Raw genomic sequence first — 20175 nt, 5'->3', positions numbered from 1 at the left:
ATGGCAGCTGTTAATTTCCTTTCTGCCTGATTAAATGTGAATTGTCCTGGTTTGGGGGACTTTTCTGATTGTGTTTATTGTCAAGTTGAGTTTGCCCAACCGAAAAAATTCAGGTGGGTTAGGACATTTATTTTTGTGCTTATTATGTGACAGATAATGTTCTAGCTGTTTTATGTATGTTATTTCTTTTAGTTATCTACAAACCTTGAAGCATTATCATGCATTGTACTGATGATGTGTACATTACACTTACCAGAATTATATTATCACCAGTAACTGATGATAACTATTATTTATTTATTTATTTATATTTATTGGCAGCTGGCCGGTACAGGAATTGAACCCTGGACCGTGGTGTTATCAGCACCATGCTGTAAGTGTGTTACCATCAATTTAGAGGAGGGGACACTGAAGCTTAGGTTGGGAAGCTTGCTTCAGATCACACAGCTAGAGCCATGAATTAAAAACATCAATTTCCACCTGTCTCTTATTTTACCTAAGTCCATACAAGAGTGAGCATAAACTGATACAGAGTCTGTAGGCCACAGATAAGCCAAAATAATTTGTTTGGTTTTGGAATGGAATGAAATACACACACACACACACACACACACTTTGGAATGGAATGAAATACACACACACACACACGTTACCTTCTTTAAAATTATTATTACCTGGTTTGTCTCTGTTCTGCTTTAGTTCTCGCTTGTCAAGGGTTTAGGATGTGGGTCAGCTGATAATATGTTTATCCTCATGGAGAGTTCGCCATGGGCCTCACTGGAGAAGGGTGGCTCCCCTTGAAGAGATGCCTGCATAACATCCTGGACTTGTCATCAGAAGGCCTGGGTATGAGCTCTAGGTCTGCCTGTACTGGACTCATGACCTTGGACAAGTCACTTCACCTTAGCATGTCCTGGTCTCTCTATCAATAAAATGGGGGGGGGGGGCTAGGGTTTCAGGATTCTAGTTAGGGCTGCTTTTCTTGGGCTGTCTAAAGGAAGTCACTTGCCCAGAACCTGAGATCCTCACTGGCTCCTTAATCCCAATGTGGTATGAGTTTGTAGGAAAAGTTGGTTGGGAAGAATTTGGGGCAGTTGAATGTTCAAGATGACTCAGCCATTCGCTAGCCTGGATTCACCCTGCACCTGCTGGGGAGGGCCCCTACCAACAGGAACCCAACCTGCAGGTCTGAGAACAGGCTCATCTGAACCTTTACTCCCAATCATTTCATTCTTGCCTGTGTTCTTGCTGGAGAGCTTTGGGGAACAAAGCACAGAGGCAGTGGGTGACACTGGAATTAAATGCCTGCCCAGACCAGTGCCCCCCAGGTCAGCCACCCTCCCCACTTCCTCCTGGAGGGGGTGCAGTGAAGGTTCATTCTCAATTTACTTTGAGATATACCCTATGATATTTCAGAGCAATGCATTTCTATTCCTAGCAGTATTTACCTCAGGTCATATAAAAATGAGTCTGTAATCCTTGGGTGAGGGCCCAGTCTCCATTGGTTCTTTTGCTGCTGATAAACCCATCAAGTAGCTGAGGCCGGCTGGATAGGCATGAGTTGGTTCTTGTGCCAGCCTTGTACAAATGTCATTGCTGATGTTGTACAAGGTATTTTCACATATTGTCTCCTTAAAGCTCCCCACAGTCCTGAGTTACTACCCCTGGAGACTGATGAGGAAGTTGAGCTTCAGAGACAGGTAGGGATTTGTCCAAGGCCAGGATCTGGCCCCACATCCTAGATTTCCAGTGTAGCATGCTGTCCCCTCCACAGCTACAGGTGGAGTTGAGGACTTTCAGGGAACAGTAAACTGCCGTGTGGGGCAGCATCTCCAGGCCGCCCCCTCACACATGCTTCAGAGCTCCTAGGGGAGGGAGAAACAGACAGGATTTTAGTCCCCAGTGGCTGAGACCCACAGGGTGACTTGGCTTTGCTGAAGCCCCAGACCAGGAAATGGGCTGTAGGAAGAACCATGAGGGTGGGGTCAAAAAGGAGCCTGCCACCGGCTTGGAGGAGCGAGCTGGAGTTTTTGATGTTCCTGCAGCACCTAAGAGTTAGAGCCCATCTGCATGCAGCTCTGTGAGGCTGGGGGCTCTGTTGAGGCTGCAGAGAGGCGAGAACAAGGAGTACTCTGGAGAGGCGAAAACATTGTGTCCTCCAGCCTGCTCAGTCTGTGCAAGACAGGAAATTCCTCAATTCTCCTGAGGCAGCCAGCTTTCCTGACTGCTGCAGCCCAGTCGAGAAACAAGACAGATCTATGCATCTCCAATGTGGGGGTCCCCAAGTCCCCTCAGGGTCTTCTGCCAGGGCCCCCAGCTGCCCTCCATCAAAGGCAGCAATGTCTGGGCTGGGGGCGCAGGAGAGCAGCAACCTTGAGAGCCCCATTTTCTGTCGGGGACCTGAGGGCTGTCTGCACATGCCATCTTGCTTTGGGAAGAGTTTCCCTCCTGCCTCCTGGGCCTTCCCAGCCTCTCCCCATCACATTCTCAGATGCTGGGCTAGGAGAGCTTTGAAGTGGAACGATTTTGTTTTCAGTGGCAACAGCTATAAATTCAGTAGCAAGTTTGCAGTTAGGCCTTGCCAGGCTTGTAAAGCACCTAGGAAACCTATCCCTGCGGCTCCAGGCTTCCCGAAGAAGGCCTGGTATTTGTAGCCCTGTGCTGACAACCCAAAATACCAGAGTCCCTTTCCCCAAAACTTTAGAGTTTAATTTAGAGATGTCCTATCCTTCCGCATCTCAACTCCTGCACCTGTCAAAAACAAACAAAAAATCTAAAAGCGAATTATTGAAAGAGCCACCTGGTCCCAGGACAAAGGGAAGGATCAAAGACCAGGCAGCCGTGTACTCAGCCTGCACCAGGGCTGTCCTGGGTGTGAAGCACACACACTTAGTGGCCTCTTCCCCCTCGAGCTAATATGAGGCAGGGTCAAAGCTCAGCTTGAGGGAAGGTTCCAACAATGAGGAAAAGCCTGTTTGTCACTTCATCTCCACAGAGGACTGATTGGGAGTGAGTGGATGGACCAGCCCTGCTCGCAGCACGTTCTGCACATTCTGGCTTTTGTCCTTTATTGGCTGGTGCACTCCCTCATTCTCTCCCTCTCAGACATTGACTTGTTCCCCCAGTTTTTATTGAGGTATTATTGATGTACAATAAACTGCATGTATTTGTTTAATTTGAAGAATTTTGACATATATATACACACATCCATGAAACCTTCACACAATTTTCAAAAATGGACATCTCCCTCGCCCCCAAATGTTTATATATATATATATATATATATATATATTCATTCTATATGTTCATCTCCTTCACCCCTATATAATTATCCCCCAACCCCTGCCACACACAACCACTGATCTGCTTTCTGTCACTTTACTTTGCATTTTCTAGAATTTTATATAAATGGAATCATTCGCTATGTATTCTTTCTTTGGCCGCTTTCATTCAACATAATTATCGTGAGATTCATCCCTGTTGAGCTGTCGTGCAATACTTCATTCCTTTTTATTGCTGAGTAGTATTCCATTGTATGGATATATTACAGTTTATTTATTCGCTTGTTGATGGACATTTGGGTCATTTCTAGTTTAGGACTGTTGTGAAGAAAGCTGCTGTGCATGTTTCTGTTATAAGTCTTGGCATGGATATATGCTTTCATTTTTCTTGGGTAAATTACCTACGAGTAGAATGACTGGATCATATGGGAAGTGCATGTTTAGCTTTTTAAGAAACTGTCAAAAGGATCTGTACCATTTTACACTCTCACCAGCAGCGTATGACGGTTTAGGTTGCTCCACATACTTGCCAATACTGATTCTTGGGATGATCGATCTCTTTAATTTTAGCCGTTCTAATGAGTGTAGTGTCTTTGGCTTTCTTGAGGTGTTTAAAATCTCATAAAATGGGAGTGGAGCACCATCTAATCATAGAAAATGTCAAGGAAGCTCTTCAGTTCTGTTTTGTGAGAGACACCAAGATATATCATTAAGTTAAAAAGCAAGATGTCAATCATTGTATATAGTGTGCTATAATTTATTTATTTATTTATTTATTTATTTTGTCTTTTTTTTTTCGTGCCCGGCAACGGATCGCAACCCTCAGTGTCGCGCCCGTACCGGACTGGGACCGGCAACGGGATCGCAACCCTCGGCGTTGCCCCCGCTCCTCGCTCAGCCAGTGAGCGGCCGGTTTGTATGTGGGATCCGAACCCTCGGCGGGAGCGCCGCCGCGCTCCCAAGCGGCGCACTGTATCAGTGCGCCACCGGGCCGGCCCTATTATTTATTTTTAAGAAAGAAAAAAGAGAATATGCCTATTAGCTTGTGTACACTATACACATAGATCATTTCCGGCAAGACGAACAAGAAACTGAAAATTGGTTGCTTCCAGGGAGGGACACCTGATGGGACAGGGATGGGAGAGAGGCTTTACACATATGTTGGTACCTTTTGAATCTTGTGCCATGTGAGTATATCACTTATTTTTAAAACCAAATAAAATTTAAGAGAGAAAAGTCTCATAAGATGCCAAGTACTAGCTTTCCCCTTGCAGTTCTCTTGAGGAACCAGAGCCGAGACTGGGCATGGCTCTGCAGAGGTCTCATGTTTCATTCCCTGCTGTCACACCAAGCAGAGAGATGGGATGCGCCTTGTTTGTAATGGTCTCCAGGGCCTCCAAACACTGTCTGCTAGCAGTAAGTTTCTGGTGGGATCCTGAGCCTCAGGAGTCATATACCAAGTGCTCATTTAGTCTATGTTTGTTGAATGAATGAATGAATGTTCACCCACGTTCTGTTGTCTACCTATCACACAGAGAAGAAGAGCAACGGGAAGAGTGAGTACCTACAGCCCATGGTGCCCGTCTTCCTTCAGGGCCTGTCTGATCTCAAAGTCATGGATGGAAGCCAGGTCACCATGACGGTCCAGGTGTCAGGTGTGTCTCTGCATGGCTGTCCTCAGGGTGTACATGAAAACGGTCACATTGCAGCATGAGTATTGCTCCCCAAGGGCCTGCTCAGATCCTTAATCCACCAGAAAATCAGCATAGGACCATCAAGCAGTGGGCCCAAAGATATGGGGCCTCTTGGTCTCTCTTTTCTGCCTTCTCTGGGTAGAATTTTCTGGATTCAAAGTTAAATGGTCCAGAGGAAGAAGATGGCTATAGCTAGAGGGGTGAGGGATTAATTTGAAAACATAGTGTGGCCTATGTAGCTATAATGTTTTGAAGACTAGTATAAAACCAGATTATGTGAGAATTCCCAACTCTCAGATGATATTCCCAGTTGTGCTATTCAGATTTTAATGTGAGAGGAAGGAGTAGAGGTTCTTCTAAAATGGGCAGGGAAACAAGAGCATGTGATTAGCATCCCAGTCTGAGATATCACAGTCCTTGCTAGAAGTGAGCAAGAGAAGCCTGGAGACACCCCTGGCATGACGCTCTTGGCTGGAACAGCCATAGTTTGCCATTTAGTGTATAAATGGTTGTTGACCATTGATCAGTGCCTCTGACAGCCTGGAGGTCGCATTCCTGGTTTTTTTAGTTCCTCTGGAGCTGCGGAAGCAATGAAGATGAGCTGTGAGAGAACCCATGGGTGCAGCCTTTAGGGATGCTCAATGAACTCTGTTCTTGCAGGCTGGAGGCCATTTTGTGACAGTCCTAGGCAGAGGCAGTCCATCCCCTGCCATGCTCACTAGGCCACTGTCTGAGATCTCAAGGTGGAAGCACTCGCAGGCTCTCTGCACCTGACCTCCAGCCAGGCGACATCTGCTCTCGTTTGAGCCTCTCGCGTGCCCGCTGTCTCACAGCCTGCCTGGCAGGCCAGTCCTGGGCCTTGCTCCTCGGGAAGCAGGCCTCATGGCTCAGCTCTGAGATGTCAGGAAATCCTCCTAGTGGTCCTTGTTTTATGCCCCAACACATTCCTAGAAACTGCCCAGAAAAGTAGACTAGTAAAATCTGGAAATGCTACCTGCCAAGAGCTGCGTTTGGAAATCCAGTGCCTGCTGGTGCCCATCTTTGCCCGGGGATGACGTTCATGTGGTAGCACAATGACATGCTAACTGAGCTCTCCTCCTGGTGAAGATTTAAAGTAGACTAGTAAAATCTGGAAATGCTACCTGCCAAGAGCTGCGTTTGGAAATCCAGTGCATGCTGGTGCCCATCTTTGCCCGGGGATGACGTTCATGTGGTAGCACAATGACATGCTAACTGAGCTCTCCTCCTGGTGAAGATTTACAATGACATGCTAACTGAGCTCTCCTCCTGGTGAAGATTTACAAGGGTGGCACCATGAATGCCTCGACTTCCCAGGTGTGGATGCCCCACGGGAGGCAGTACAGTGTGAACCCAGTAATCCACTCACATTAGGAATTATCAAGCAGTTTGGATTCTACTTTTATAAACCATTCTTCCTGGCATTCCATTCTTTCTTTTTCATCTCTGAAATCATATTTTCACTTCTGGGTTCTTTCTAGTTTCCTGAAATCTGTGGTTAAATGATTATAATGAATGTGTATTGACTGTTTTCTGTGTGTCAGATGCTATTCTAATCTGCTGTTCTAATGGGCTGCTAAGGGAGGTTTGAGAGTTAGACAGTGTTACAATCTCTGTTTTATGGATGGGGAAACTGAAGCGTAGAGAATTTGGTAGAGGATTTAGTACCATATTACAGTACTAAGTGTGGAGCTACCACGTGGCCAGGGAAGTACCTTCCTGACCAGTCCCCTTGCCCCTTCTCCACGTTCAGGTAATCCACCCCCTGAGGTCATCTGGCTTCACAACGGGAATGAGATCCAGGAGTCAGAGGATTTTCACTTTGAACAGAGAGGCTCTCGGCACAGCCTTTGTATCCAGGAGGTGTTCCCAGAGGACACTGGCACATACACTTGTGAAGCCTGGAACAGCGCGGGAGAGGTCCGCACTCAGGCCGTGCTCACAGTGCAAGGTGAGGCCAGCCTGCTCACCTTTGAGCATCTGGGGAGGGGTTGCTGCTGTGGCCTCTCCACAAGCCATTTGGAGCTGAGGAAACCACGTGGGCCTGCTTTGTTCTCTGCTCCCTTGGTTCTAGCCCAGCCCCAGAGGCTGGTTACCTATCCCACATCCCAAGCTCTGGCTGAGTGGGGCTGCCCTGCCCAGCCTTCTGAAGTCCCTCTCCTCTCAGGGTTACTGATGACAAGCTGCATGGAGTGCTAAGAGGGAAATGTGTAATGCACTTAACAATTTGGCAGTGATAGCTTACAAAGTGAGTGTGGGCTTATCAGAGTTGTTGCCTTTAGAGAACTTCTGCTTAAGAGAAGAGGCAAGTTAAGCCCACATAACGCGCATGACAACTCTTCATTATGCACACCTGATGCAGATTGTTAGCACCTAGCCCAGGCTACCTCCCCTTGCTTTGCATGTACAAATTCACACTCATATTATCCTCTGAGAATGTAACAAAGACAAATTTGCAATGAGAAGGATGTGCTGTAACGCATATCCATTCTAAGTGATTTCTGGACAAGCTCTCATTGTGTTGACACTGTCTTCCCGCCCTTCACCACCATGGAGAATTGAGTGGAGGCTGTCTGCTGAAGGTCCTCCCTCTTAGCTATACCCTCTGCCAACTTCCAGAGCCTCATGATGGCACCCAGCCCTGGTTCATCAGCAAGCCTCGCTCGGTGACAGCCTCCCTGGGCCAGAGTGTCCTCATTTCCTGTGCCATAGCTGGGGATCCCTTTCCCACTGTGCACTGGCTCCGAGATGGCAAAGCCCTCTGCAAAGACATTGGCCACTTCGAGGTGCTACAGAATGAGGATGTTTTCACCCTGGTTCTCAAGAACGTGCAGCCCCGGCACGCTGGCCAGTACGAGATCCTGCTCAAGTGAGTCTGCAAGGCCTGCTGGCCTCCCCTAAACCCTCTCCCAAAACTCCTTGCTCCCCTGACCTGGGACTGGGGAACCAGAGGAAGTACACACTGACGTGGCTTGCTCTTCAAGATAAAGCAAGTGTAGGCTCGGTGCTGTTGACAAGTTGCTGTTTCCTCCACTTCAGCCTAACAGATTCTCATTGAGAACTTCCCTTCTGGGCTCATTCCCCAGAATCCTCTGTCTCATTACCTCCAGGGTCTCGTTCCCTCATTGTGTGGTATATGGAAAATAGGAAGGATGGAGAAATGAATTAAAATTGGAAAAGTAGGAAGATAGAGGAAATGAATTAGTTATCCATTGCTGTGTGACAAATCACCCCCAAACAGCAGTTTGAAACAACAAACATTTTTATTTCACAGTTTCTGTGGGCTGGGAATTTGGAAGCAGCTTAGCCTGGTGGTTTTGAAGTTGCAGTCAAGATGTCAACAGGGGCTGCAATCTCTGAAGGTGTGACTGGGACTGGAGGATCGGCTTCCGAGATGGCTCCTTCACTAGCTGTGGGCAGGAGTCTCCATTCCTTGCCACGTGGGCCTCCCCAGAGGGCTGCTGGGTGTCTTCATGACATGGAAGCTTCCCTAGACTGCGTGATCCCAGAGAGAGCACAAGTTGGAATCTGCAGTGTCCTTTGTGACCTACACTTGGAAGTCACACACTGTCATTCCCAACATTCTGTGTTTAGAAGTGAGTCATTAAGTACAACTCCTACTCAAGCGGAGGGGAATTAAGTTCCACCTCTTGGAGAGAGGAGTATCAAAGAATTTGTAGACATTTTAAAAACCACCACAGGGAGGCTAACTCTCCCTTTCCTTCTTTCTTGCTTTTTCAAGGCCTTGCTAGGTTACGCAGGAAGCTAAGCTCCATGAAGGCACACTGCTGTGTTTCCAGGCCTAGAACAGTATCTGGCCCATAGTCAGCATTTGGTAACTATTTGTTAAATGAATGTGATATAGAAATGTTCTTCTACCTTTAAAATGCTCCAATTCTTAAAATTCTGTGCTAACCCTGATAGGTGGGGACAGAACGCCTGCCGTGGGTCCTAGGTTTGGTGTGAGCATTGAGGAAGAGTGCTGGTCTGTGCCTTAACCTGCAAGTGGCAGTGTGCCCCGGCTCGGGTGCCTGGCTGCTTGGCAAGGGGATTCCTCTCCTGGAGTTCATCATTCCCCCTCAGTGGGCCCATCATGTTCAAGGCCCTGAGCTACAAATAGGCTCTGTAGCTACATGCCAAGGCTGCTGTCATGATGGAACATCATGCCTACAATAGTTACAAACACCAGTATGTACCCCGTCCCCTTGGGTCCTTTCTGGGCATGTTCTTTATACTTGTATCTGTTAGCTTTTGTTGTATAACAAACCACCCCACATACTTGGTGGCGTTTAAGAAAATAGTCAATTTTTAAAAAGCCATTTATTATTTCTTAGTATTTCTTAGGAGTCTTTGGGTCTGCTAGGAAGTTCTGCTGACCTGGGCAAGGCTCAATGAATCTCAGCTGAGCTCAGTGACATGCCTGTGGTCAGCTGATGGGATGGTCATGGGCTCTTAGCCACCCTGCTGCCATCAGCAGTGTGCTCGGAACACATCAATTCTCTCTGCCTTGTGCCCAAGCCAGTTATTACTAGGAAGGCAAATCTATCTCCCAAATGGGAGAAGATACACTCTTATTCCCTGAGCCAGTGCGAAGAATAGAAAATACTTGCCAATGAGCTTGTCTGCATAGGAATAGCACTTTGAGACAGTACTCACATTAATCATGCTAGACATACTAGAGGAGATGAGCTTTTTGTGGGATTCTGAGGAAAAAGGAAAAGCTGAGTCTCAGCAAATGAGAAAAGGTTTGGCTGCTGAATAGGCTGTGTGTGTGGGGGGGGGGGGGTATAAAGCAGAGGGCTACAGGACATGTGCCAGGCCAGAGAGGAGGGCTGCATTGGGAGGTCGGCAGGCAGACTGTCTGGGGCCAGCTGAGGACAGCCATAAAACTTAGGACAACCATAAAACTTAGACTGTCCCAGCTGGGAGGGACTTCAGAAGTTATCTAGCCTCCTCCTCATGTAATAACAGAGAAACTGAGGTCTCAGGGTCGCAGACTTGCTCATGGCCACCCAAAGGTGAGCAGTAGCAGAGCCCGAGTTCAAACCTCATCTTCTGACTTAAATCAGATGCCTGTCCCTTCCTTATGGTCCAGTATGTGGGGTTTCTCAAATGCACTGGGAACTTGGGGGGCCTGGGGAACCATATGGAGCCTCCACCCATGCAGCCCTGGGCTCTTTTCCCTCCGAAAATCCAGCCTCTTTATTCCTTTGACAGTCTGTTGTCCTGGCCTTGGCTTTGTCCCCAGCTGAAAATGAGCAAGTCAGTGGAAAGTTCTCCTGGGAGGTGTATACCAGGCCTGCCAGGGGCCTCATTCCACCCCTCAGACACTCCCCACTCCCCCAGCTTTTCTGATCCTGACAGAAATCAGACCTAGGCCCAAGGCGGAATGCCTTTCAAGGGGGAAGACTGGATGGCATGGAGGAAGTGGGGTGTGTGTGGGGGAGGCAGGTTCTGTTTGTTCCTGCTAAAGTGTGAGGCAGGTATGGGTCATCATTTCTACCTTCTCTTCCCTTCCCTAGATCTAGTCTCCTGTACCGAAAGGGGAAATGTCAAAATGTCAGCTCTGAATTCCAGCTGGAGTGTTTGAAAAATTGATACTTGCCAGGACATTAGTTCTTTAAACTAATTTTACATATAAAATCCATCCCAGAGGTTGGGTATTCAGAGTGTACAGGATCCAAGGCTTTGTAGCCAGAGTGGGCTTCTCATTCAAGGCTTGAGAAGCAGGGGCAAAAGCGTCTGTTAGTTTGTGAAAGGCACAGCACACAGGCTGGTAGCCCCTATCCTTTGTGGCAGCAGCTGGGATGAGGCCTCGTCCTCAGCCCCAGACTAGTCTTGCAACTGGGTATGTGCAGATGCCAAAAATGGCCCCAATATGCTGTTCCAGCTGGCGAGGTTATCTGGCATGTGGGTCCCAGGCAAGAGGCCCCTCTGACCTATGTGGGCTCCAAATGAACCCATGATTTGCCTTAAAGGCCCAGCAGAGATTTAAATTTAGGGCTGTAGAAGTAGTTACCCCCAGGTCACCCCCCAAGACATGATGCACTTAGTGGGCCAGCCTTGGAATCCAGATTCTCCACCATCCACTGCCCAACTCATGCCTGGGTGCTTCAGGGTGAGGCCTTGAGGGGCTCATCTGTGTCTGTGTTTCCTGCCTTGAGGACAGGTCATGGAAACAACAGAAGCCTTGTCCTTCCTGCCCCACGGGGAGATACAGCATCCTCCAGCCCTGGGAACAGGGCTCCCCACCATTTAGAGCCTCTGAGGGGCTTTGCTGGACTAAAACAGGGCTATCTGGTCAGTGTCTGTTCCTGATGTTTGCATCTGGGCTGGGTTCTACTTGTGACAGGAGGAAACTCAGCTGAGGAGATGTCAAAAAGGGCCACCAGGTAAACATAGCTCCTGGGCATCTGATTTTCTTGCTCCATGTCAACCTGGGCACCACAGCACTGTGCTTGAAAGAAAAGTGGGAAAAGAATGGGCTAGCACTGGCCAGCAGCCTGCAGAAGCGTGCCAGGGGGCTAGGCCTCAGCCCCAAAATGACCTCACGTGGTCATTGTGCAAGTTGACCCAAGGCCCATAAGCCTTTCTGAGCATTGAGAGCTTAGGGTGCTCTGACTTAGTCTTCCCATTGGCACTAAATGAGGCTCCTAATTGCTGTTTGTTGAACAAAGAAGCATCCTGGGCCCTAAAATTCTCCAGACATGAGGCTCTTTGAACCTTAAATCTGTGCCCTCAGAGCTTGAGCACTGAGGAGGGTGACCAGGAGGGGATGGGCTATATGGGATGGGTGGCCAGGGAGGAGAGAGGAGTAAAAGAGCTAAAGTAGCCAGGAAGGCACTGCACTGGTGCAGCCTGGGACAGCAGGAGGGCACTGTGGAAAGGGACAAAGCAGGGGACGCCAATAGGTGAGAAGAGAGTTGGAAGGTAGCTTCAAATGGGTCCCAGCACCCAGGAGTCATCAGCAACCCCTGTATCCCCCGAGGATCATGTGCCATGCCGTGCATGGGTTGCCAGTATCTGTCCACTGGGAGGGAGGCCAGGCAAAGTGAGGGAGATACCCACACAGCAGAAGAACACACATGAGCACACCCTCAGATGTCTGTCCATATGCGTACAACTTAGTGTGCCCACTTATTTCCAAACTTGAACCTCCAGGTGCAGGTGCCTGCCAGGTAGACCCATATATGTGTGGATTCCTGCATGTGGTTGACATTTACATATGCATATAGACGCACATGTGTGCGTGCACACACACACACACCAGAACAGATTGTACTGGGGGCACTGTAGGGCGGGTACGAAGGTCAAAGTTCTTGGATTCAGGTAGACAGAGCCAGGTCCCATCCCCTTTCTCCAATAGTTAACTTTGAGAGTTTAGACAAATTACTTAACCTTTATAGGCCTCATTTTTCTTACTTACGAAAACAGTGCTGACTCCAACTAACAGAGCTGTCATAGATTAAGAGAGATGGATCACGTATGAAACCTGTCACAGAGCATAGCACATCTGTCATGTGTTGGCCCTTGTGGTGCTAGTGAGACAGTCACATCTAGAGGACTGTGTTGAAGCTCAGAGGCCCTGAGAGTCCCAGCACTGCTTCACGTAAACCCTGAGCCTCCTTTCCTTAACTTTGAAATGAGCATAGTAGTATCCTACACCTGACTATGGGAGCAAGAAAGACAACAGGTGTGAAAGTCGTGAAAGCTGGAGGCACTATATAAAATGCAGTCGTTATGATCATGAAGTCTCCTGTGGCTCTCAGACCTGCCCCTTCTGCTCCAGTCTGAGCAGAACCTCCTTGGCTGGTCTGAGCTAGAAACACCAGCAGGTGGCAGCCTTGCAGGGCAGCAAGGATGGCCTGCAGTAAATGCAGGCACTGTGGCACCCACGCATGGCACAGCCTCCTCCCCTGAGCAAAGAGGCCTCAGCCGCCGTGTCACAGGAGACTGAATGGGTTTATGGACCTGAAGAATCCAGAACCCTCCCCACTTGAAGGAAGAAAAGAAAGGGCCTCCCATGTAGGGAGACACCTGTTAGGTTTTTAACACAAAAAGTTCTAAGAACATTAGTGGTGAGTGGAGGTTGGGGGTTTTTCATTCCATGAGCAGAAGAGAAGTAGCAGCTGGGGAAGTAACCACCTCTGTGTTAGGAGAGCATGAAGTCAAGCTCAAGGTCACTGAGCAGGCTGACCAGAACCTGTCCGTCTAGACCTAGCAGCTCCATCACAGTCCCCAGCAGAGCTAGTCTTCATTCCTCTTCTTTTATTGACTGATCGAGTGATTGATTATATTATATAATGTATTTACAGAAAGGTATTCCTACTTCTAGTTACCTCTCTTAGCTGTTGGTCAGAGATTCTTCCCCCACCTTCTTTTTAAACAAGAGCTGGGAAAATAAAAGGTGACCACAGGGTGAGAGGTCCCGGCCCTAACCCTAAGTCTGGGATGGCTCTTGCAGCTGAGCCAGTGAACCTCTTCCCTGGTGGCCATCCAGCCTGTGGCCAAGTCCCTGCTTACCCAGTACTCCTCATAGCCCCTGTGCTGAACAGGCCATTTGCCCAGAGATCCTCTTGATCCTCATTGATCCTTGAATTCTTCAGGAACCAGGTTGGCGAATGCAGTTGCCAGGTGTCACTGATGCTACAGAACAGCCCTGCCAGCCCCACCCTGCGGTGAGTGCCCCCAGGAGCTGCCCAGCCAGGCCCATGCCACAACCCTCCCCTTCCCTCAGCCCTGCAGCCCAGCTCAGCAGCCCCAGCTTGTTTGTATCTCCAGCTGAGGCTGCAGGAGCCAAAAGTGAGAGACTGGAAGGGGAGTGAGGGAGGGAGAGCAAGGAAGGGAGGGGGTGAAGTGTTTTCTGTTTTTTTTTTTTTTTTCACACACCCTTATAAGGCTACTGAAGTCATTACCAATGTAATAAACCAGCTAAGCAAGCGGGAACGCCTCTCCCCAAAGTTCCCTTCTATAAACACAGCCTGGCCTGCCCCCACCTCTCTTTACCCCTCCTCCCTGCCCTCCCATCCTCGTCCTCGGGGGATTTACTCTCCCCTGACGTTTCTTTCTTACCCAGCCCCTTTTCCTCCTGCTACTTTCCTTTTTCCCTTCACTGGTTGCAGGGGGAGGGAGCCTGCCAGCTGTGAGGGCCTCTGTGGTGAAGGAGCTGGTGCTGATGGTGGTGGTGGTGACTGCTATGGGACCCTGAGGCCTGGCTGGCCAGCAAGAGGGCAGAGTTGGCCCAAGGAGGAAGACGGCGAGGATGTGCGGGGGGTGCTGAAGAGACGCGTGGAGACGAGGCAGCACACAGAGGAGGCCATCCGCCAGCAGGAGGTGGAGCAGCTGGATTTCCGTGACCTCCTGGGCAAGAAAGTGAGTACCAAGACCTTGTCAGAAGAAGACCTGAAGGAGATCCCAGCAGAGCAGATGGATTTCCGCGCCAACCTGCAGCGGCAAGTGAAGCCAAAGACTGTGTCCGAGGAAGAGAGGAAGGTGCATAGTCCCCAGCAGGTCGACTTCCGCTCTGTCCTGGCCAAGAAAGGGACTCCTAAGACCCCAGTGCCTGAGAAGGTGCCATCTCCAAAACCAGCCACCCCGGATTTTCGTTCAGTGCTGGGCAGCAAGAAGAAATTACCAGCAGAGAATGGTAGCAGTAATGCTGAGGCTTTGAATGCCAAGGCAGCAGAAAGTCCCAAGCCTGTGGGTAATGCTCTGCCCTCAGAGTCCTTGAAACCTTTGGGCAACGCCAAGCCTTCAGAATCCCTGAAGCCCATGGGCAATGTCAAGCCTGCTGAGACCCTGAAACCCGTGGGCAGCACCAAGCCTTCAGAATCCCTGAAGCCTGTGGGCAATGTCAAGCCTGCTGAGACCCTGAAACCAGTGGGTAACACCAAGCCTTCAGAGTTCCTGAAACCCGTGGGCAACGCCAAGCCTTCAGAGTTCCTGAAATCCATGGGCAACTCCAAGCCTTTAGAGTCCCTGAAACCTGTGGGAAACGCCAAGCCTGCCGAGACCCTGAAACCTGTGGGCAATGCCAAGCCTGCTGAGACCCTGAAGCCCGTGGGCAACATCAAGCCTGCCGAGACCCTGAAACCTGTGGGCAACACCAAGCCTTTAGAGTCCCTGAAACCCGTGGGCAATGCCAAGCCTGCCGAGACCCTGAAACCTGTGGGCAACACCAAGCCTTTAGAGTCCCTGAAACCCGTTGGCAATGCCAAGCCTGCCGAGACCCTGAAACCTGTGGGCAACACCAAGCCTGCCGAGACCCTGAAACCCGTGGGCAATGCCAAGCCTGCCGAGATCTTGAAACCCGTAGGCAACGCCAAGCCTGCCGAGACCCTGAAACCTGTGGGGAATGCCAAGCCTGCCGAGACCCTGAAACCCGTGGGCAATGCCAAGCCTGCCGAGACCCTAAAACCTGTGGGCAATGCCAAGCCTGCCGAGACCCTGAAATCCGTGGGCAACATCAAGCCTGCCGAGACCCTGAAACCAGCTGGGAAAGAAGAACTCAAGAAGGAGGTTAAGAATGATGTGAACTGCAAGAAAGAGCATGCAGGAACCACAGATAATGAAAAAAGACCAGAGAACCAAGGGACAGCCCCAATCTTCAAGGAGAAGCTACAAGATGTCCATGTGGCAGAGGGTGAGAAGCTGCTCCTCCAGTGCCAGGTGTCCTCTGACCCCCTGGCCACCATCACCTGGACACTGAATGGAAAGACACTCAAGACTACCAAGTTCATCATCCTCTCCCAAGAAGGTAAATGAGGGGGGTCAGGGAAGAAGGGGACCCTGTACCATTGTCAGCTCATGGAGCCTTGGTCTTGTTGATCACTGAATGTAGCCTGTAGCTAGGGTTGGAATGCCCGGCCCCTGTACCCCCCTCACTCATAGGGGAGGTCCCCCTGCCACTCAGGGGCCTTGGGTACCTGCCCCGTTGCTGGGGGTGAGAGCTGGTATTCTGGTCCTTGCAGTACATGCCGATGTCTCGGGATCCATCTGGCAGAGTCCTCTCATGGCACCCCTCCCCGGCTCCCCAGAGTAGACCTGGGCCTGAGCCGATGCCTAACAACTCCAGCATGGAGGGGGCCTGGAAATGGGAGGCATGGGGACTGGAGCCGGCAGGGGGCTCTAAGTGAGAAGCTGCTTAAGCAGCAGCATTTTCGGTGTGGGGAGGGGTGTGCAGTGACCAGATGGCATGGGACTGTGAGTGGGGGTCATCAACAATTTAAGTCTTGATTGCATTGTGTGAGTTTGAAGGGACCCGTGGGGGAAGCCAAAACTGCTCCTACGGCACACATGGTAAACAGAGCTGCTCGCTTCCTAATTTGGATGAGACTTTTGTTTGCTGATATTTTACATTCTTGGGTGGTAGGGAGAAGAGGGGGGGCAAATTCTGCCATCTGTGGCCTTTTGGGGTCTGGAGCTCTCCAATGAGCCAATTTATACCTGGAGAGGAGAGAGGGGGGAGAGGAGTATTTTCCCTGTACCCTCAGTTAGGTTTGAAGTGTTTTTGTAAATACCAAGCCTGGGTGGGAGCTCCAAGGCCGGCAGGCATTCTGCACCCCACTCTGGCAGAGGGATGGGTTGCCAGTACTGCAGTAGTGTCCTGCCTGAGCTGGGGGCTGATGCTAGTGGCTCTGGCCAGGGTAGGGTACATAGAAGCTCCCTGGGGAGGTGGCTTTTCCCCTTGAGGGGCAGAGGGCAGCCACAGCAGAGGCTGGAGTGAACAGGTCCTGTCAAATCCAGGTCAGCTGATTTGTCAGAACTACTCCTCCCCTGAGTGCTGCTCTCCATGCCCTCATCTAGCTGCACCCCTCCCCACTCCCTCCCTCACCTCTCATCCCTCTGCTGCCTCGCTTCCTCTTAAAAACTGGAATGAAGTGTCTGGAGATAGCAGAAACCCTCTCAGCTCACGGTGATGTTTCTCTCTTCACTCTGCATCCCAGACAAGCAAATCCAGAACAGCCGAGCATGTTGAATCTAAACACTGAAGGAGTGAAGGGGAAATTGGCCAGCAGAGAGAAAAACATGTTATATCTGTTGACGTGGTAACTTTTTCATATGGATGTCCCCAGATTGGCATCATGCTCCAGAAATCATAGCATCCATTCCCTGCCTCTGCTAGTTCAGCCTCCCTGAGGTCCACACATAAGTGGGCATGGGGGATTACCAGGATGGGGTGAGATGTCCAAGGGAGTTGATACCACAGCCTCCCTGTCACCCCTGTAGGGCCCTCCCAGTTGGAAAGCGCTTGGTAAAACTGATCAGAAACCTTGATGGGGAACATTTCACAGTTTACCCTGTGGAGGTCTCTCAAGCAGGAAGGAGGGTGGGCAGCCACCATCCTTGGGACATGTCCAGTCACACAGGCCTGCCCAATGTGAGGTCCACTGCTGCACCAACCTCAGGGAAAATGAGGTTCAGACAGCTGGGGGCAGTGCCCAAAGCCGTGCAGCTGCTCTGGGACCTCCATGGGATTTAAACCCAGAGCCACCAAGGGCTGCTTATAAACACAATCCACTCAACTAAGCAGTGTAAGGCAGACCCCAGCCCTGATCTTGGAAACATCCTGAGCTTTTAACCATTGTCTTCTCATGCCCACAGGGCCTGGAGGGTGTCTTACCTGCTGATCTCTTAGTGTTAACGGGCATAGAGACCCCAGCTACTCCAGCATCCCCGCCCCCCCCAGAAACTGTCCTAAAGGATCAGTTTAGGTCCAAGATAGCAGCAAGAAGAAATGAGTAAAAGAAGGCTAGCACAAGAAGATAGAGACTAGGAGGGAGGGGAGATGATTACAGAGACAGCCCCAGATTGAACTTTAAAAAATATTCTAAATATTTAGAATTTCATTTAAAAGTAAGAATAGCTTGCATCTGTTGTACATTATATGTGCCAGTCACTGTCCTAGGCATCTTACATTTTTCATTCATTTAACCTCACAACAGCTACTGTAATGTCCACCTAACACAGAAGTTATGTACCTGTCCAAGGTTGCACAGCTCATAAGTAACAGAGCTGGGATTTGAACTCAGGTGGTTGAGTTCCCCGTGCCTAGACCAAAATGCTATATTACCTCTTAGTTAATTCTTCTTAGTTTGTCAGAATAATGGTAGCAGTTGAGAATTTGTCTATCAACTGTAAATACTGGTGGCTATTTACTCCTCGATATTGCTAACAGTTGTCAAAATGTTGAAAGACTGGTGGGGCCCCCTGGGTGTGCCAGGTTTCTGGTGTTTTCCCTGCAGTGGAGGAAGCAGACCTTGAAATAGGCCTGTGTAGCCACAGTAGGGGAGAGTGCCTTGTCTCAAAATAGCAGCTCCATCTTTATCCCTTCACTCACAGCATCTTCAAGAGCCTGGTGTTTTGTTAAGGAGAAAGGTATTCTAAGGCCTTAAGTGCTAAGTTGCCACTTCAGCAGGTCTCACTGCAGGGAGTAAGGATTCTGAGAGATGGAATGGATCTTCTCTCAATAGATCTAGAAAGAGAGGACAGCGACTCACAGTAGTAAACCTGTTGCAGCCACGTGCTGAGGAGTGTGTCAGTAGGAGGAGAGGGGCTGGAGGGAAAGGCTGATGTGAAAGTGCTGGGCCTTGATCTGAGCCTAGAAGCAAGCCAGGACTTGGATCAGCAGGGAAGCAGCAGGAGATGGGCTCTCCAGGCAGGGGTCTGCAGCAGCAAGGGCAGGCCTGCTCACAGCCTCTCCATGGCCCCAGTGTCATCCTATACCACGCCAAGGAACTAGCATCTAAAGGCCATCAGGAGCCATGCAAGATATTGGAGTAAAGAGCACTGTACACAAAGCTGGGCTTTAGGGGTTTTGATGGACTCCATGCCCAAAAGACTAGGACCAAGTCTACTGAAGAGATCAAGGAGAAAAGTGGTAAGGCCTGGACCAGCACAGTAGCCATGGCCACAGAGAGGAAATAACCAGCCCAAGAAACAAGGACAGAAGAGAACCTGTAGCCTGGCTTCATGGGCAGGGTGGAGCAGGGGTAGGTAAAGAAGAGCAAGGAGTGGAAGACCACTGAGCACAGGTGTCTGGGGTTGCAGCGATGGCGTCAGTGGGAATGAAGAAGCTGGAGGTTTGAGGGGGTTTGGAGAGGAAGATGAAGGGATTGGCTGCACTGGTCTCCCTGTTCCTCATACTCAGCCCAGCACCCCACCTCTCTGACTTGGAATCCTTCTTGCCCCGCCGTGCTGATCCCCATTCTGTCGTCTCTTCTGCAGTCAACATTCACTTCCCCAGGATGCCTTCCCAGACCGTGTCACCATTTTTGGCCATGAGATTCTTGTGCTCTCTTCCCTCCCCATCGACATGTATATCTTTGTGTGCTGACTGCTAGAGGACGCTCTGGTTTAGGTTTTGGGGGGCTTCTCAGGTGTCTGTAGCTTGGATAGGCTCCGTAGCCTACAGAACCCCAAGACAGGATTATGTCCACCCCACTTAGCACTGAGGAGAACAGAAGAGGTATGACAGCCATCTGTTGGGTCAATGGTTAGTTAATTTGTGGAGGGACACAGACATGTGGAGGTGACCTTTCTGCACCCCAGGTCTGCAGGGCTGATGGGTGCCAACAGCAGGGCCCACCCTCCAGGGATGGGTGCCTGGGCCTCCCAGGCTGTCCCCAGCTCTTTCTGGACCGCCTCTGCTGAGGGGTGGGAGGCGGATGGCCCTGTGAGCCAAGGAGAGCAGAAGTGCTGTGGTGCTTGTGAGAAGCACTTGATTTTTACACTTTGCTTCCCGTCTCCAGGCCAGGTTTCTCCCCTGGCAGAACATTCCTCCAACCTAATAATGATGATTCATTTTTGTGGCCATTGTCAACCGGTGATTCATTTTTAATTGCCTTCAGGGTGGAATCTTGCAAAGGGTTTTTCAAAACCTGTGAAAGTTTATCCTACAAAAAGTGGGTTTATGCAGCATCTACTATGCTCAAGGCATTATTCTAGCCCCTTTCATTGAATGCATGAGCCATTTGAAGAACTCTGAATTAAGAATTTTTTTTTCCTTCTGGAAACTGTCATCTTTTTCAACAGTAGGTTAGATTTAAGTGTTCATGATCTTTTTCTTGCATAGATCCTACCAGATCACCAGCTACAGAAATGTGCCTTTGCCTTTCTGAAAATGGCTAATATTTTTTTTTACTGCAACTGCATTCCAGGCTCAGGAAAAACATTTAGGATAG

The 20175-nt window shown here is 49.7% G+C and overlaps 1 protein-coding gene across 9 annotated transcripts in view; it reads left to right on the top strand.

The window, feature by feature from the left end:
• The window catches only part of MYLK (myosin light chain kinase), a 178510-nt gene that overhangs the window by 81655 nt on the left and 76680 nt on the right, over positions 1 to 20175 (top strand). For 6 of the 9 annotated variants that reach the window (XM_008570424.1, XM_008570422.1, XM_008570426.1 and 3 more), the window contains 6 exons: positions 4817 to 4936; positions 6747 to 6944; positions 7613 to 7862; positions 13600 to 13671; positions 14116 to 14696; positions 15309 to 15749. In XM_008570424.1, the coding sequence (XP_008568646.1) occupies positions 4817 to 4936; positions 6747 to 6944; positions 7613 to 7862; positions 13600 to 13671; positions 14116 to 14696; positions 15309 to 15749 (1662 nt within the window). Of the gene's footprint in view, positions 1 to 4816; positions 4937 to 6746; positions 6945 to 7612; positions 7863 to 13599; positions 13672 to 14115; positions 14769 to 15184; positions 15750 to 19460; positions 19481 to 20175 lie in introns of all 9 variants that reach the window. The other 3 variants (XM_008570419.1, XM_008570417.1, XM_008570418.1) reach the window with 3 other exon arrangements.

The sequence above is a fragment of the Galeopterus variegatus genome, unplaced genomic scaffold, assembly GCF_000696425.1.
Source record: "Galeopterus variegatus unplaced genomic scaffold, G_variegatus-3.0.2 Scaffold601, whole genome shotgun sequence".
Classification (NCBI taxonomy): Eukaryota; Metazoa; Chordata; class Mammalia; order Dermoptera; family Cynocephalidae; genus Galeopterus; species Galeopterus variegatus.
Note: the sequence above shows the minus strand (reverse complement) of the source record. Positions and strands in the feature narration are given on the sequence as shown.